The 19,271-nt window shown below is 34.8% G+C and overlaps 1 protein-coding gene across 1 annotated transcript; it reads left to right on the forward strand.

The window, feature by feature from the left end:
• The first annotated feature begins 1,885 nt into the window (after positions 1 to 1,885).
• LOC135201231 (KRAB-A domain-containing protein 2-like) lies at positions 1,886 to 18,588 on the forward strand. Its single transcript, XM_064230108.1, has 3 exons — positions 1,886 to 3,298; positions 17,759 to 17,899; positions 18,466 to 18,588. The coding sequence occupies exons 1-3, from the start codon at positions 1,886 to 1,888 to the stop codon at positions 18,586 to 18,588; spliced, it is 1,677 nt and encodes a 558-aa protein (XP_064086178.1).
• The last annotated feature ends 683 nt before the right edge of the window (positions 18,589 to 19,271 follow it).

The raw sequence follows: 19,271 nt of genomic DNA on the forward strand, positions 1-19,271 counted from the left end.
CAAATACTTTCTTGCGCTGAAGTATTCGTTGGTTTGGAGACAACATCACCCACCTCGACTCCGGTAGTCAAGTAGCGCTTTTGACAACACGTAGCATTTTACTATAAGTCATATCACATTACCTTGTGATTTATATACATATATCGAGCTACAATGTCCTTTAATATCTAATTCGCTCTACCTCGGAATTAATATATTTTCATATATGCTTAACCGAAGGGGAATTTTTTCTCGATAATAGATTTAGCTGTACTTGGGGTGCGAACGCAGGTACATTATAATCCAGGAACGTCAGTGGAAGCGATACCACCCAACCGCGAGAGGCTTAAAGGTATATGTCGTCTCTCACCTCAAATACTTTCTCGCTCTGAAGTATTCGTTGGTTTGGAGACAACATCAACCCGCCTCGACTCCGGTAGTTAAGTAGCGCTTTTGTACTGACATTTGCTGCTATAAATTATATGTGACAAATTCAAGTGTATTCTTTGGTTGTGGTTATTTATATGGTCAGAAATATCTGAGTTCTGCTGACCATACCTAACTGACCAATTATGTTGTATTAATCTCTGGGGAAGTGATTTTCCTGTAAAACTGATATAAGATTAGTCACAGTCCAGGCATGGGATTTGGTATACTCCTATATCTTTGGGGATTGTCTTTTGTTATACGTTAATCAGGGATTTAGCTAGAATATTTGGATGGGTAAAGCAAAAGGGATAGATTTGCTGAGGGTCTGTCTTAATCCTGTCTAGGTGTGTAATTTTTATTCTATTGTTGAGTATCTCTCTGGTCTTGTCTTGAGGGGATTGGTAGAAAATTGCTTTATGAATCACTTTCTGAATTATATGATCAGGATATGTTAAAGACGAAAACTGCTTACGAATAGTTCAAATTCCTTTTCCAGGAGATTTTAACTAATTCATAAGCAACTTTTGTCTTTAAGGTATCCTGATCATATAATAAAATAGAAATCCCACACCTGAATAGGATTAAGACGGTGACCGAGACCCTCAGAAAATCTAACCCTTTTGCCTTTACCTACCCCAATACTTTAGCTAAATCCCCGATTAATGTCCAACAAAAGAAAATCCCAAAGACACAGGAGTATACCAAAACTCATGACCGGACTGTGACCCAGTCTTACATCAATTTTACAGGAAAATAACTTCCCTACAGATTAATACAACATAAACGGTCAGTTAGGTATGACAACTAAGCTCAGCTATTTTCAATCACACACACACATACACACACACACACACATATATACATATATATATATTATATATATATATATATATATATATATATATATATATATATATATATATATATATATATTATATATATATATTATATATATATATATATATATATATATATATATATATATATATATATATTAATATGTATATATATATATATATATATATATATATATATATATATATATATATATATATATATATGTATTATAGTATATATATATATATATATATATATATATATATATATATATATATATATATATATATATATATATATATATACATGTTACACCCAATCTGTAAAATTGCCCAGCTAACCACTTGCCCATTTCATGAAGTGAGCAAACCACTTGCCCAGTTCATGAAAAGGGCAAGTGGTTAGCCCATTTCATGAAGTGAGCAAACCACTTGCCCAGTTCATGAAAAGGGCAAGTGGTTAGCCTATTTCATGAAATGGGCAGTTTCATGCATGAATCTTAAAATTTGTTCCAAACTAGTTGTTAAACCAGAAAAATTTGTTTTAAAGTCTTTTATTAAGTGTTGTAATACAAACACTTTTAACATAATATATGATGGTATTTTCAAAGTATCTTGTATAACCCCTTCAAGCTTTATTCATGGAAGAACAAATAGCAAGTTGTGCTGCCTTGTGGTCTACTGAATATGATAAGACTGTAATTGCCATTTTGAAGAGAGGAAAGACTGGACAGACGCTTAAAAGAGAACACTACCACATCTTGCAAACTTTTCAGATTGCCTCCTTTGGTGAAATAGAAACAGTTAAAAAGAAGAATGGAAAATATATGGCAACTAAAGAATCAGTCACAGGAATTATCCAACAAGCCCACATTAACACCGGCCATGGTGGCGAAAAGAAGACTTACAAGGAGGTGTGTGAACAATATGGAAATATTCCAAGATCAATTGTGTCACTATATATCGTGCATTGTGAGCGCTGTGTTGAAAAGCGTCGCAGAAAAGAAACGGCAGCAGGAGTTGTAGTCAGACCACTGTCCGTAAGAGATCTCAATGAAAGAGGACAAGTAGATCTGGTCGACATGCAGACTATGAAGGATGGAAGTTATCGCTTTATTCTGCACTATATGGAGTATCTAACGAAGTTTCATGTGATTCGTCCCCCGAAATCAAAGACAGCAGCTGAGGTTGCCAATGAACTTCTTTTCATCTTCTTGGATATTGGTGCACCACACATCCTTCAGTCTGACAATGAACGTGAATTTACAGCTGAAGTGATCCAAGAACTTGCCTCACTATGGCCTGAACTCATCTTAGTAAATGGGCGTCCTCGGCATCCCCAGAGTCAGGGATCTATTGAAAGAGGTAATGGGGATATGAAACTCAAGCTCATGGCATGGATAAGAGACAATAATTGTGCTAAATGGAGTTATGGTGACCGTTTTGTTCAGTGGGCCATGAACAGTTCATATCATGAGGCAATCAAGATGACTCCCTATCAAGCGCTCACTGGCAACAAGCCAAGATGTGGTCTTAAGTCAAATTTACCAGATGCATTCATCAGCAAAATATCGTCTGGTATTGGAGAAGAAGAACTTGAAAGGCTTTTAGAAGTTCCACTTACCGGAGATTCAGCTCGGGATGACCTAATATCAGTAGACCCTGAATGTGAACGTGAACCACATCCAGTTGTAGACTCTCAGCAGCAACCTGCTATGGAACAAGAAAATATCTCAACCAAAGTACTGCATCCAGCAAAACAGGCAAGAAAGGAAGATGAGTATGGTCTTCAAAAGCAAGCTCAACGAATGTTAGCAAGCAGCACTAGATCAATGCAAGCAGTTGATGTTGGAGACAATGTATCTGTACCGGTGTCTCAATTTGACCGTAGTAAAGGAGACCCCCCTAACATAGTAGGTGTTGTATTAGCAGTTGAAGACAGTGGTTATGTGATTGGCACAAAAAGTGGAATTATCAATGGTAAACTTGCCAGAAATCAATTCGAATTTGTTCAGTACAAAGGACTTTTGCCTGGAAATATCTCCAAACAACAGGTAAGTATTCGCGAACTAGTTCGAGCAGGAAGTGTGTGTGGTGGCCAAGGATACCAAAGATGTCTTTGCAGGAGCAATTGCTTGTCAAAGAGGTGTTCTTGTTTGAAAGCTAGCCTGCGATGCAACATTGCTTGCCACAGCCACAAATCATGTGACAATATTGACAAATAATTACTGTAAGTTTGTTTGATATGTATGACCATTGCTTACATAGACGTGAAATTTGTCTATATTTTTAATGATTAAAACAGCTGTTTAAAAAAAATTGTATTTTATTTTATTAAAATATTTTTTTCAACTTACAATAATTTGTATTAGTTTTCCTTATTTTGCCCCCAATACTAAGAAAAAATATATATAACCAGTTTGTGTATGTCCATATTTATTGCTGTTCAGTTTTAGTAATATTTCTTTCACTAAGTTGTGTTTAAAGTAGCTTGTTTCATTAAGTAAAATCCTTTCGTGTTGGTTAGTTTTTCCCCCTTCCATGCACAAATACTTTAATGGTCGTTATAACGATCGTTTATTTGAATTTCTCTGAATAATATTGTATGACATTGAAGTGCAGACAGATTTGATCTTGGAGAAGCAGCGCGAGATTCATATATATAAAAAGGTTCATTTTGTACCAAAGATATATTTTCATGCATCTGGCTGCCCATTCATGAAAGGGTAGGGGTTCATTTGCCCATTTCATGAACTGGCAAGTGGTTTGCTCATTTCAGAAATTGGGCAATGAAAATGGGAAAGCCAAGTGGTTAGCCCACTTCATGAAATGGGCAATTTCACAGATTGGGTGTAACATATGTATATATATATATATATATATATATCTATATATATATATATTATATATATATATATATATATTATATAGTATATATATCTATCCATAATATATATATATATATATATATATATATATATCTCTATATCTATATATATATATTATATATATCTATATATATATATCATCTATATATATATATATATATATATAAGTTAGATGTTGTATCAAGTACTTCCGACAAAGACAGCATAATCACAATCATGGATGAAGACTTCTTCCTTGACAAAATCAACCAACTCCTTGGTGAAACAAACACTTACAACAAATTGATGGAAGATCTCCTGCAAAATCTCCCTGAAAAATTTTTTTTCAGGAAAATAAGATTAATTCGCCAAGACAAAAGCAGCATTGAAGTATTAGAGAAATTTAAAGTTATTAACCCATAACTACCTTATTTTTATGGCTTCCCCAAAACTCAAACAGACATTCTTTCATTTAGACAAATTATCTCATGTGCCGGAGCTTTCAATTATAAAATTTCTAAATGGCTAGCTGAACTCCTTTCCCTTTTCTTAAGAGCTTTTTCTCCCAGTCACATTAAACATTCGGAAGATTTTTGTCTTAAATTCAGAAAAACACATATACCACTTCACAACATAAAATTTTTAAACCTGGTTGTAGATTCCCTATTCATTTAAGTACCATTACAAGACATTCTACAGTTTTTGAGGTAAAAATTTGCCCCTATCAAGATGATTTCCCACTGGCTCTTGACTAAATAATAAAGTTAGTTAAATTGTGTGTATCTAATAACGTATTTTCATTCGGGGAGTCATTCTATTAGCAAAAGTTTGGGTGTAGCCCTTAAGTCCTGTTTTAACTAATCTATGCATGGAATACTTTGAAACTATAGCAATAGTAAATGCAATTAAACCCAAAAACATGCCTAAACTGTGACCAATCTTACATCATTTTCACAGGAAAATCACTTCCCAAGAGAATTAGACAACATAAATGGTTGGTTAGGTATGGTTAATTTAGGTCAGCTATTGTTAACCTTATGAATAACCATAATCACATATAAACTGGAATTTGTCACATATAAATTATAGCAGCAAATGTCAGTACAAAAGACAGATGATAAAGTCAGCCTTGATTAAACAGAGACAGGATATTGAACATCTCAAAGGGAATCTGAGATTAATATATCATATATAAAATCTTCCTTCAACCAATGCTTAAGAAGATTAAAGAGGAATTGTCAGCTGGGGTGACTTAGTAAAATGTGCTACCTGTGGATGGATTTGAGTACAATTTGAAGTTTACGGAGTAATTCCTATTCTTAATATATAATAAATATATAATATTCATACATGGAAAGTCCTTTTCCTTCCTACTCGTATTTCCATATAACCTTCTCCTTATAAGTAATTCACATTTCACAGATGTGAAAAATTTGTTTAACTTTCGAGTTTTATATATTTTTTAACGTTTCAATTAACGAACTCCATCTAAAATCTAGGTTTCAAGTATTAACGTTAAGTGCATCAAGTACAATGCTGTACCAGATAATAACCTTAAGTTAACTTTGGTTTAAGTAAGGAAGAAACCTAAGCTGATTTACTACTTCATTTAAGATTACTATTTACTAGTATACACTTGCGTTGTAGATCAAAGCGCTCAGAATAAAGGCAAAAGTATATGTCATAAAATTTTAAATACCCCAGCCATGGGCATACCATATAGCCTAATTATCAGTCATTAATTTGATTATGATATCTAAAGGATATAGCTAGTCAGATATAAGAGAAAGGAATAATATAATCATTTGACAAAATAGAGAGAAAATAATAATAATAATAATAATAATAATAATAATAATAATAATAATAATAATAATAATAATAATAATAATAATAATAATAATAATAATAATAATAATAATAAAGAGGCGAGAGAAAAGGAATGAAATTAAATCTATAATCAAATTCCTTAAATAATAATGTTATATTTAATCTATTTAATCTGCTCTAAACTCCTAAGTGACCAGCAGAGTTGAAGCAATTAATCTCCGGTAATCCTCTCCAAGCATGTTATTCTATGGGCAAAGAATCTGCTGCCGCCCTCCATGTTCACAAATTTCTGTATTTGACAGAGAAAGAGAGAGATAAGACAAAGAGATTGGTCGATACACTTTCTAGGAGTTACGCGGTTGCATTTGTCGTTCGTATTTGGAAGTTTCCAGCAGAGGGATGAGGCGGGTTAGAAAAACTAAAGAGAGATAGAGAAATGCCGAGAAAGGCGAGCTCACTTACTAGCAGACAAACATGAACGCTCTTATTGTCACAGAAACTCACAATGTTAGTGCAGTTAATAAGAAGCGTTTGGCTAGTTAATAATCAAAAACATGCATCAATCCTATAGTTCATCTAACTTGAGTGAGTTATTTATAACTAAATAGATGTATGTTGATAATTATATTCTATTTCTTACATTATACTTATTTTCCCCGATTTTATTTTATACGCACATAATATCTAATTCTATGAAAGCTCCCTTTTAAATCTATTGCCCTTTACATTACTAGCAAGGAAAAGAAAAGAAACAAAAGATAAAAAACACATTTTCCAAATATTTATGCTACTGCACTGGCAGTAAACCGAGAGGCGAATTTGTATACATCGACGTTAGAAATAAAAGAGCAATGCTTTCCGATCTAGACCAAGCGGAAATGGGAAAGACTCAGATCAGCCCCTTTGTGGTAATGGTACTGCGGAAAAGCTTTGGAAAGTCCTATTGGACTGTCGGATATGCCCGCGGTGTTGTGTTTATTTCTGGTCAGCTTGCTGACAGATCCTTCGTTTTTTTCCGACAGGAATCAAGTGACAGAGAGGCGCTTTTAGGTCAGGGCAGCCAACGTTTGACAATGGTTCGGACGGAAACAATGAGACAGAGAGAAAGAAAGAACAGTATTCCCTTACAAGCGCGCGCGCACGCACACAATGTATGAGGCTTTCTGAGACGATCGATACAAATGTAACACTGTTGGTGCTCAGATCTACAGCACAAAAGATAAGTTGCTTCATGTGATTTAAGGATTTTATGGTTCTCTCAAAGCGTATTTAAACACGAGGCTGATTTCATTATGATGGTGTGAGAGGAGAAGTAAGGGAAGGGACAGCAATTATTGGTATAGAGATAAGGACATGAAAACGGTTTAGCCATGACATACAGAATGATCTATGCTTATAAAAGATACAGTGATAACTGGGAATAGTACAAATGAATTGTAGGAACTGTAAAAATTTAGAAGCTGTTTGTTGCAAGAAGATGAAATTGGGGGTAAACAAAACGAAAATGAAGATGTGTAAATAGAAACCAGGAAGTTGAGACGATGAAAATAAAGATACGTGAAATAGGTGAAGTTGCAGGTAGAAAGATAACTGCAAAATAATTGAAAGAGACTAAAGTATCCATGGAAGTCATGGTGGGAATGTTGGAATGGATTATGCAGCCAGCACTTTTTCGTGAAATTGAAATGTAGTTGCTGAATGAAAATGAAAGAGTAAAGTTGATATTGTTCAGATAAACAGTTTGCCTGATGTATATTATTACACCGGAAGAAGAGATAGCTTGTGGAAATACACAGACGTGGTATCAATGGTGAACATGTGTTTAAAAGAATATTATAATAGGAAAAAGTACAATTCCCAAGTGATAAAAGGGAATAGGAGATGATTTGGCAACACATTCTGAATAGTTGATGTTAAAGAGATACGAGGAAGAAAGTTCCTGGAAGCATAATAGTGTCTGTAAGATAGAAATGATTTTCATAAATTTGTATAAGTATTCTCCACAGGTTTTCATCCATCTCTGCAGTTAAGGAATATATATATATATATATATATATATATATATATATATATATATATATATATATATATATATATATGTATATTATATATGTGTGTGTGTGTATATATATATATATATATATATATATATATATATATATATATATATATATATATATATATATATATATATGACTGGTAAGAATGTTGTTACAACATAATTCCATACAATAAAAGGGAGCCAAAAAGATACACCAAAATATCAGACACTGAAATATAGTACCTTTACTTTCTATATTTTGGTGTTTTTATGGGCTCCTTTTATTATATATATATATATAATATATATATATATATAGTATATATATATATATATATATATATATATATATATATATATATATATATTATATATAAATTCTTCTGTTAAAACAGGATATGTCTCATATTTCAAGGACCATTAAAACACTCTGGTTTAAAGCTAAGGACTGTTTTTTGGTGGACTCACTTCCACCGTTATTAATCAGCGAATGACGGAAGGTGTTCATAAGCGAATCATATAGTGGGAGATATGTCCTTAGGTGGTGCCTCTGGTCACTGCTAAACTGCTGCTGATTCTGTTAATTGCATTAATCATCTTAATCCTCTTCATTGTTGCCTTAAGGAAGATATTGTCTATCTGGTCAGAGTCCCAGGCTCCATTGATCCTATTATCTTCACTGATAAAACAACAAGATAATAGGATCAACCTTTCTAATAGAGCCTGGAACTCTGCCCAGATAGAAAATATCTTCCTTAAGACAACGCTAACGCGTATTAACCCTTAAACGCTGAATGGACGTATTAAACGTCGAGTCAAAATGTCTCCTGTATGCCGAATGGACGTACCATATGTTGACTCAAAATTTTTTTTTTTTAAATTCGCGGAAAAATACTTATAGGCCTACCAGCCAAAAACTTATGAATCACGCGCCTTGGGGGATGGTGGGAGTTCACGGATCGAGGTGTTGTTTTGTTTACAATCGTTACGCAGGCGCGCAAGCGCGAATTTCTTTCTTGCCGCACTAAAAAGTATCTGTGACACATCTCGGAAATTATTTCGTCCCTTTGACATAGTTTTTGTACCATTTTAAATTAGCCGTTACATGGAGTATTATATATGAAAATGTGCGCATTTTTATGTTGAATACAACAAAAAAATACTCATGATTGTAGCTTTTATCAGTTTTGAGATATTTTTATATAAATAACTATAAGTGCCAAAATTTCAACCTTTGGTCAATTTTGACTCTACCGAAATGGTAAAAAAACGCAATTGTAAGCTAAATCTCTTATATTTTAGTAATATTCAATCATTTACCTTAATTTTGCAACTAATTAAAAGTCTCTAGCACAATATTTCGATTTATGGTGAATTTATGAAAAAACGTTTTCCTTACGTCCGTGCGGTAACTCTTCCGAAAAAAATCATACATGCGATTGTGGTAATGTTTGCACCATTTTAAAATTAGCCGTTACATAAAGTTTTATATATGGAAATGTGCGCAATTTCATGCACAATACAACTAGAAACAACCCATGGTTGTAGCTTTTATCAATTTTGAAATATTTTCATATAAAAAATGATAAGTGACAAATTTTCAACCTTTGGTCAACTTTGTAAGCTAAAACGCTTATATTCTAGTAGTATTCAAACATTTAACTTCATTTTGCAACAAATTGGAAGTCTCTAGCACAATATTTCGATTTATGGTGAATTTATGAAAAAAATAACATTTTCTTTACGTCCACGTGGTAACTCTTCCGAAAAAATCATACGTGCGATTGTGGTAATGTTTGCACCATTTTAAATTAGCCGTTACATAAAGTTTTATATATGAAAATGTGTGCAATTTCATGTAGAATACAAAAAAAAAAAAAATAATTGAAGGTTGCAGCTTTCCTCATTTTTGAAATATTGGCATATAAATCAAGATAAATAGAAAAAAAACCACGTTCGGTCAACTTTGACTCTACCGAAATGGTCGAAAAACGCAATTTTAAGCTAAAACTCTTACAGTCTAGTAATATTCCGTCATTTATCTTCATATTGAAACAAATTCGAAGTGTCTAGCACAATATTTAGATTTATGGTGAATTTAAAAAAAAAAAACTTTCCTTCCCTCCGCGTGCAGATTCTCCGCCACAAATCTCCGAAATGCGTATGTCCCATTCTCGGAATATTTACTCTTTCATATTAGGCATTTCATAGAGTTTTATATATAAGAATGTGCGCAATTCCATGTAGAATAAAACGAGAAATATTTGAAGGTTGTAGCTTTTCTTATTTCCGAAATAATTGCATATAAAAAATATATATATAAAAAAAATCGACATTCAGTCAAATTTAACTCATCAGATATGGTCGAAAACTGCATTTGTAAGCTAATACGCTTACAGTATAGTAATATTCAATCATTTGTCTTAATTTTGAAAGAAATTGGAAGTCTCTAGGAAAATATTTAGATTTATGGTGAATTTTTGAAAAAAATATTTGTTTACGTCCGCGCGTTACGAATTCATGCATTATTTTGTGATAATATTTTCTTGGTGTTGCTTTTATCGTTTTACAATGTGTTATATACCAAAATGATTGCAATTTAGTGTACATTACAAAAAAAAAGTAACTTGTTACCTTTAACCGTTTTGCGCACAGCCCGATTTGAATACAATTATATATGAAATTTCGTTTTTGCGCTATCATATATCGCATTATTTATATATGATAATGATAATTTTTCTCATTTCTGATGGTTGCATACTAAACTTCAGCCAATGACAATAAAAAGGAGCCAAAAATAAACTCTTAATCTTGAAAACTAAGCGCACTGTGATTTTTTGACAAAAATATTTTTTCCGCTTCCGCGCTCACTCTGAAACACCTCCGGCACACGGGAGACTTTTTTTTTTTTTTTACCGCTTCGGCGTTTAAGGGTTAAGAAAACTTTGACAATTAATAGGGCAAATGACATATCATATATATATAAATATATATATATATATATATATATATATATATATATATATATATATATAATATATATATATATATATATACGGGTGCTCTCGAAATTAGAGTGCCCCCCTCCACGGAACAAATGAAAACTTAAGAAGTTTTCTGCTATAGCCTGTCTCCAGGTACATTATCTTAAGTTTCCATTAAGCTATCTTTCATTTTACATTTCTTGTATTTTCAGACTGACTGGCAGAGTTAGATACAGCCATGGCTAACTACTCGGAGGAAATCAGATGGATTGACCGAATCTGGGCTATCAACCTCCAGAGAGGCCAAGGATGCTGGTGAATCCTTCATTTCATGTTCCTGGATAGCTAAATGCATTAAAAGAGAGGAATCCTTTGTTAAAAGAAACTGGAACAAAAATAAATATGATTGTCATTGCGAAAAGAGTGAGAATCTTGGAAGGCCTGAAGTCCTTTCTCAGGAGTGGAAAGATATCATAGCTGAGGCAGTGGGTAGACCAAGAAAGTCTGTATGTAAATTGGCGCTTGAACTAGAAACAAAATTGGGAAAAGAAGAGAAGTTATAGTGCTGTATATTGTGAGTTGAAAAAACCTGGTATCAAGCCATTTCCTGTTATCAGCAAGCTCAACATCACTCAGCAACAGAGAGAAGACAGTGCATGGTTTTGTGGTTCATTTTTTAAAGAGTGGGATGAAGCTAACTTTCTCCATGTTGCCGCATCAGATAAATTTTTCATTTACACAGTTAGAAAGCCAAACCATAAAAATGACATCATTTGGCCTGCAAAGTTGGATGATATTAGCGCTGACGTGCGCTATCGCCAAGCTGTGAAATTTCCTGAGTGGTTGAGAATTTTTCTCTGTTGCATAGCCAAATGGTTAATTTGGAACATCAAAGAAAAATGACAGTCATGGAATGGCGAATACTTCAGAGAAACTGTGCTTACTGGTGGAGTATTTCCTCTCCTCAAAGATCCTGAATATGTGTTATCTGTTGAAGAAGTCACATTTTTGCATGGTAAGGCACCATGTTTCAAGGCTCTTCAGAAACAGGAGCTGCTTTGAAACAGTGGTATCGATTTCTTCTCGTCAAGTAAATTTCCAGGTAGCTCCCCTGAACTTAACGTCTGTGAAAACATTGGTAGTATCTTAAAGGATCATGTTGCAGCGCTCACAGTGAACTGTGATGGTATGTATACCAAGCCTCGACGACCTGCAAAGAGAGGTAACCGAAGTGCTCAGGGAAAGGAGTTCTCGAGTCTCAGCTTTTTTACAATTAGCTGAAATCATACCCCTCAAGACTGCAGTTGTGGTACAGGCAGATGGAGGCCACACAAAATATTAAAAACTCAGAGAGAAACTTAAATAAATACCTGTTCTGAATTACTTTTGTTTTCATCCATATGAATTTTAGTTTATGCTGTAGAGGGGGGATCTAATTTCGAAACACCCTGTGTATATATATATATATATATATATATATCTATATATATATATATATATATATAGTATATATATATCTATGATATATAATCTATATATATATATAATATATATATATATATATGTATTTAGAGTTCATCAGGGGAAAAAAACTGAAATTCCTTTTAGCTCAACAGTTTTGGCCTCCATTGGCCCATATCGAGAGCTGTTTAATAACTAACGCACAAAGTTTTTAGTACGTTCAAAGTAAAATATAAGAAAAAAAGTAAACACTTAGATGAATATTGGCCATTGAAAAATAAGAAAGTCAGTTACTGTAACAACCTGGTAATTTAAAATGATTTACAACTAGTTTGAAGGTTTCAACACAAAAATATCTTATAAAACAATTCATCTAATATTTACACTATGTTCTTAGTGAAAAGACAACATTGCTTAGTTTGTCCCCCAAAACAAAGGTAGCCGCTCGACAACGGCGCCTTATACTACAGCAACCAAGCATAACGCATATAAATTGAAACAACCTGTGATTTAAATTATTTATAACTAGTTCAATGGTTTCATAACATGGAACAACGCATCAAAATGTTTACAGTGAATAGAAGTCTTTGTTTAGTTTGTACTCTCCTTTAACTATATGTAAGAAGAGGGATCCGTTTTAAATACCCCTGAATGATTATTGAAATTTTTGCAATCACTTATGGCAATGCATGCATCTGTGAGTAGACATCTCGCTACATAATTATTTCGTGTTAACAGTTCGCTGGAATAATTCCACAAAATGGCGTCATTACATGATTGCATATGGACATTTATGACATTGCTACTATCATTTCTTCTGATGCTATATATGTGTTGACTTTTTCACACCTCAAGTTCCTTTTTCGATTGTCCAATATAGTACTTTTTACATAAACATGTCTGATGAATAATACCTCCATCATATTTACGACTATTTCTTATAAGATTGTTATCTATAGTTTTGGGAAAAGAAAATACCAAACCCAAACCCAGCACTTTCAAAAGATCTACAATGTCTTCAAAGGTAAGGTGGTATGGTAACACAAAACTATGTTTAAAGTTGAATGGGAAACAGACAACAATATTCCTTTTTTTGATGTTTTGATAATTAGAAACACGACAGAATACAAATTTACCATATACAGAAAACCAACGTTCTCACTTTCATACATTCACTGCTGTAGATATCACAACATTCCTATCGAGATAGGCGTAGCCAGCAACCTATTCTTAAGAACCTTACAAATTTGTTCCCCAGATTTCTTGGAAAACGAATCGAACTAATTAATAAGCAGCTTTCGTCTTTAAGGTATCCTGCCCATATAATTGGGAAAGCAATACACAAAGCAAATGTAATTTTCTACCGACCCCTCAAGAGAAGACCAGAGATACACCCAACAATAAAATGAAAATTCTACACCTGGACAGGATTAAGACGGTGACTAAGACTCTCAGAAAATCTAACACTTTTGCATCATAAGCAGCTTTCGTCTTTAAGGTATCCTGCCCATATAATTGGGAAAGCAATACACAAAGCATGGACAGGATTAAGACGGTGACTCACTCTTGGAAAATCTAACACTTTTGCATTTACTTGCCTAAACACCTTAACCAAATCCCTGATTAACATCCAACAAAAGACATCCCCCAAGGACACAGGTGTTTACGAAATCCCATACCTGGACTGTGACCAATCTTACATCAGATTTACAGGAAAATCACTTCCCAGAGATTAATACAACATAAATGGTCAGTTAGGTATGGACAACAGAACTCAGCTAGTTTTAATCATATAAATGAACATAACCACAGAATAAACTGGAATTTATCACGTATAATTTATAGCAGCTACTGCCGGTAAAAGAGTCAGATGATAGAATCGGTCTTGATTAAACAGAGACAGGTAATGAATATCTCAAAGGGCACGTGGGATTCAGATGTCATTGATAAAGTTTTCATTAAACAAACTCTTAAGAGGATTAAAGAAGGATTATCACTGGGAGTGACCTAAATTGGCTTACCTGTGGATGGATCTCTTGGTATAAATACCATCTTTTCTGTAACTTTTTCATTCATCCACCTGAAGAGGGAGACAGCAGTCTCTGAAATATAGTATTTACTCTATATTATGGCGTTTTATGTTTTTTTTTATTATATATATATGTATATATTATATATATATATATATATATATATATATATATATATATATATATATATATATATATATATACACACATACATTAATTTCTTTATTTTTTTGATCAGTGGTTGATAAGCGGATGTGATGAGTAATAACATTTTTGAAATGATAGTTGTCATCATCTTTACTCCGTGGAAACAAGGGAGGTCTTAAAAGGACGGATTTAGCGTTAGCTCCAAAAAGGTTGGTGCAGTCACTTGGGTGGCACCAGGAGGAAGTCGCTGCCTAAGCAAAACAGGTTACGTCTTATGTCTGTGCATGGGCAGAAGCAAGAAGCTGATTTTGAGTAGATTTTATGGGAGTGATAATGAGCTGGTATGACATCACACATCTATTCCAGTGCAATGAACGTGTGACGAATCAATGACGTCATATTATGGGGAGTGTCTTGTGAGAAAGTTCGTGCTTGTGTCCGTACAATCTATTTCCCCTGCATAATGGGACGGTAAGATAAATAAGAACAAGGACTACCCGAACTTGGAGAAGAGACTGGCCTTATTACTAAGATAACCATTTTACAGTTGCATTCTGTTTAGTGCTTGTGCTCACAGATGTAATGGGTAAGCGTAGATTTAGGCCCGAGTGTGGCTTTGTCTTTTTATATTTTAAACCTTTATTTCAGATATATCTTTTCCCATATGTGATTTATGTCATTTTGATTTATTTGTAATTTATTCATGTGCGAACCTTTTTCTTGTTCTAGATAGTTCTGGGAATGGGAACTTGTCTGATGAATTTAATGGGAACTTAACCGATAGTTCCGTGGATATGGTGTGGGGAGACTATGACTTTTCTAGTTGCCTATTTTATGAATAAACTAATGTTAGTTGTTGTAGAGAAAGGAATGGATAGGTTTGGTTCGATAACCAGGGTTATTTGGATAACAGTGGTGAATTATTTGGATTTTGAATTTTGACTTATTCAGTTAAACATTTTGTTTCTTTGACAATTTGATTGATTTAGTTAATCCTTTTATTCTTAAATAAATGTATTTTTGTAGTTCATGAGTCTGATTTAGTTACCTTATGAGATTGAGGCAAAGGCCAGTCAGTACCAGGTTGAAGAGGGGAAGGCTGAAATGGTTTGGACATGTTGAGAGGATGGATGGGAATAGAGACCCCAGGAGAGCACTGAGAGCAGTACAAATAGGAAGAAGACCATTGGGCAGACCAAGAACGAGGTGGATAGACATAATTGTCAGGGATCTTGAGGATGAAATCCAAAAATTAGAGGAAGCAAGGGAAATGGCTCGGGATAGAGACAGATGGAGAGGAACTGTATCAGCCTTATGCCACTGGCCAGTGGCGGAAAGATAAAGTAAAATAATGTAGTTATGTGAGGTCGGTTGGATTGGTTGAGAGAGAGAGAGAGAGCGAGAGAGAGAGAGAGAGAGAGAGAGAGAGAGAGAGAGAGAGCGTTAAAAGAGAGAGAGAGAGAGAGTGTCACACAGTGCCTTGAGTCCATGCTACCAAAACGCATTCATCAGGTAAGTTTTACATCCTTTCTCGCCACTGAGAAAGGGATAACATATATGTATATACATTATATGTATATGTGTCTGTGTATGTTCATACATATGCACATATATATTATTAGGAAGGCTTAAATTGTTTTTATTTGCCTTTTGTAAATTTAGATCAGCCTTGTTTTTCCTAGTTTAATAACTACTTTATAAGAGTCATTTTGTGGCAGGATAGCCATTGTTTTGTGTGAGTATTTGTATACATTATTTTGAAATTTAGTCTGTTGTCTTGTCATTTCAAGTGCTTAACGTAACATCACTCAGTGTGGTTAGGCGCCTCCTCCCTGTTTGTTTATATTATCAAAATATCGTTTTAACGATTGTTTTTATGAACGCCTCCTTGGTGATGTCTGGTCGTTAGTGATCGAACAGAGACAGTTCGGGCTATAGCACTCCTCTGATATACTCTCTTAGCAGCTTGCTGATTTGGACTTTGGATGATGAGTATTTGGCTTTTTTTTTTTTTTTTTTTTTTTTCTTTCTTTGAGCACGATTTGGATCTTCGTCTTGGATTGCTCGCAGGTACTCCTGCCACCTACGACTTGAGTGTTTCCTGCCTCGACCTGTGACTTAGGTGCTTCATATGAGAGATCACAGGTGCTCCTGTCACCTGCGACTTGATGTTACCTGCTTTTCCCTGTTGAGGAGGAATTCCCAGGGAATTGTTGCTGTTGCTTTCTCCTAGCACTGATGCATATTTGCCTGTCACATCTGCATCTCTGTCAAGCTGCTTTCTTAAGTGGATTTGGGAGCTTGCTAGCTCGTGAGATGATTCGTAGGGAGGCCGACGCCAGGTAAGACAGGGTATCTCTGATTTTCGTCCAGGATCGCCTTCCCTTTATGTTGATGCTCTAGCGTTCGTGACCTGCCCTGATAGCTGATTTGGCAATTTGATCACAACCCTGGAATTATTTCTCCAAAGAAGTTGTTTATTTATAATTGTTATTTCCTCTTTCTTTGATAGGGTAAACTTTCCTAGTTTTAGGGAATCTAGTGGGATTCTAATGACTGGTATTCGTCTTTCCTGGTTGTTACAAAGGTATTGAAGTGTTTATTATATCCCACAAGGCTGATTTAAATTTTCTATTTATTAAGTATTTAATATTGTTATGTTTTCTTGGGTGTTTGTTTCCGCTGACATTTAGCACTGAGTTAAATTTATTACTGACAACAACTCTCAAGGCCTGTCCACACTAGCGGGCATACCCGTCGGGCACTTCCAGCGGCCTATATTTTCTCCCGCTTCTGAAGCAGTGTTGCCAGACAGTCGCGTCGTTCTGGCTCCATACTCTGTCGGTCAGTATAGCGGAACGGGTTATGGGAACAGTGTTTGCCCGTCAGGCGGTGCCCGCTAGTGTAGACAGGGCCTTATAATTTTAGAACTTGCATAACAACCCCGAGGGTTGTAACAATTTGGCAACTGTGACAGGATTGTTCTTAGGTGTACTCAGTGTTTTGGTCTGTGAAACAGCACTTGGTTAATATAGCAATATATTTTTTTACTTTAGTTATTACCTTTCTCCCCTACTAATTTCGGTACAATGGAGAATTTTGTGTTTGACCCAGCAGTTTTTATGGCTGGCTGACTGTATCAAACATCTGCCAGTTGGTTAGGGAAAATAAGATTGCAGAGCATGAGGGTAGTATGTTTGAGGGAGATATTGTTGATGATGATGGAATAAGTGTCAATGTAGGTTTAACTTTATTTGAGGATCCTCCAGGGACAGGAAACATTTATGATGGCCAGGTTAATTTGCCTCGGACACTAAATTTTTCCATTAATCCTTTTATGTCTACAGAAAACCCTGCGCTAGGAGATCCTCTGGGTCCTTTTCGTCCTTTGGTGGAGTCCTAGGAGTACAGCGAATTTAGTTTAATTTGTAAATGTATAGAATTGATGAAGCTAGAGTTTAGGGAGAATGAGAGGGTGAGTAGGCTTGAATTGGAGATGGCCAATATTAATTTGGAAATGGCTAGGATGCAGGGTACCTGAAATCATTTTAGTACACCTCAGGGCAACTTGCAGGATAAATTTATTATAGGTGCGTCCTTGAAATTAGTGCTAGTGTCTCGACGAGTTGAATGTCCCAGAATTTTTCAAGCATTTGAACGTGTCGCTACCTGGTTGTCTTGGCCACCAGAAATGTGGACTGTATTGATTCAATGTAGGTTGTTTGGCGAGACAATTCGAGTGTATAATGCCTAGGAAGAGGGAATAGCTTGTGACTATCATAAGGTTAAAGCAATTGTCCTCAAAGCATATGATTTGTTCCTTGAGGCCTATCACCTTAAGTTTAGAAATTTTACGAACAGGCCTCCCTTACTTATGTCGAATTTGCTAGGCTCAAGGAGGAGCAGTTTGAAGATTGGTTAAAAAGCCGCCAGGTGGTATCTTCCTCATCTTTGAGGGAACTTATGCTTCTCGAAGAATTCTAGAAGGCATGCAGCAAAGAGTTGAAAGTTTATTTGGAGGAGGTAAAAGCTGTTAATTTAGGTAAGGCTGCCCTAATTCCTGACGAGTTTATATTGACCCATCAAACTGAGTCCAGGAATTTTGGGAGTAAGGATGTGAATTTTCAGTCTGCTAGGCCAAGTTTAATTTTCATAGGAGGTCAGGGACTTTTGTGAATACTTGTGAACAGGGTAACCCACCAGATGAAAATCCTAATCCCATTAGTAACCAAGGAAAAGTCTAGAGTGGACAGGGCACTCATGTCTTTTTCAAAGTTAAGAGGATTGTTTCTGGCTCAGGTAAGTAATAATAGAGGTAGGGGGACCTGCTTCTGTTGCAATAAGCAGGGACATTATCAGGCACAGTGTGATGCCAGAAGAAGGTACCTCCAAAGGAATAATAATAATAATCCTGTGACATTAATATCTACTTGTAAGCTTGTTGTCAGTAATCCCAACATTGAAGTGTTTGGTGGCTAGCTAGTAGTAGTAGTAGTGATTGTAATAGTGGTAGTCAGTCTTCTAGTAGGAAGGAGTTATGACTACTGTATGATAAGTACATTTAGCCTGGTAAATTAATGTCTAAATCTAAAACGATTGGTGTGAATTTTTTTAGGGACACAGGGTCGGCTCAGTCTCTGGTTTTGAAAGAATCTTTAAAAGATTTA

Source organism: Macrobrachium nipponense, chromosome 28 (genome assembly GCF_015104395.2).
Source record: "Macrobrachium nipponense isolate FS-2020 chromosome 28, ASM1510439v2, whole genome shotgun sequence".
NCBI lineage: Eukaryota > Metazoa > Arthropoda > Malacostraca > Decapoda > Palaemonidae > Macrobrachium > Macrobrachium nipponense.

Coding starts and splice junctions, on each gene's coding strand:
- LOC135201231 (XM_064230108.1), top strand. CDS start 1,886: ATGGAAGAACAAATAGCAAGTTGTGCTGCCTTGTGGTCTACTGAATAT. Junction 3,299..17,758: donor GAAATATCTCCAAACAACAG/GTAAGTATTCGC, acceptor AACATCTGCCAG/TTGGTTAGGGAAAATAAGAT. Junction 17,900..18,465: donor GAAACATTTATGATGGCCAG/GTTAATTTGCCT, acceptor TTTTACGAACAG/GCCTCCCTTACTTATGTCGA.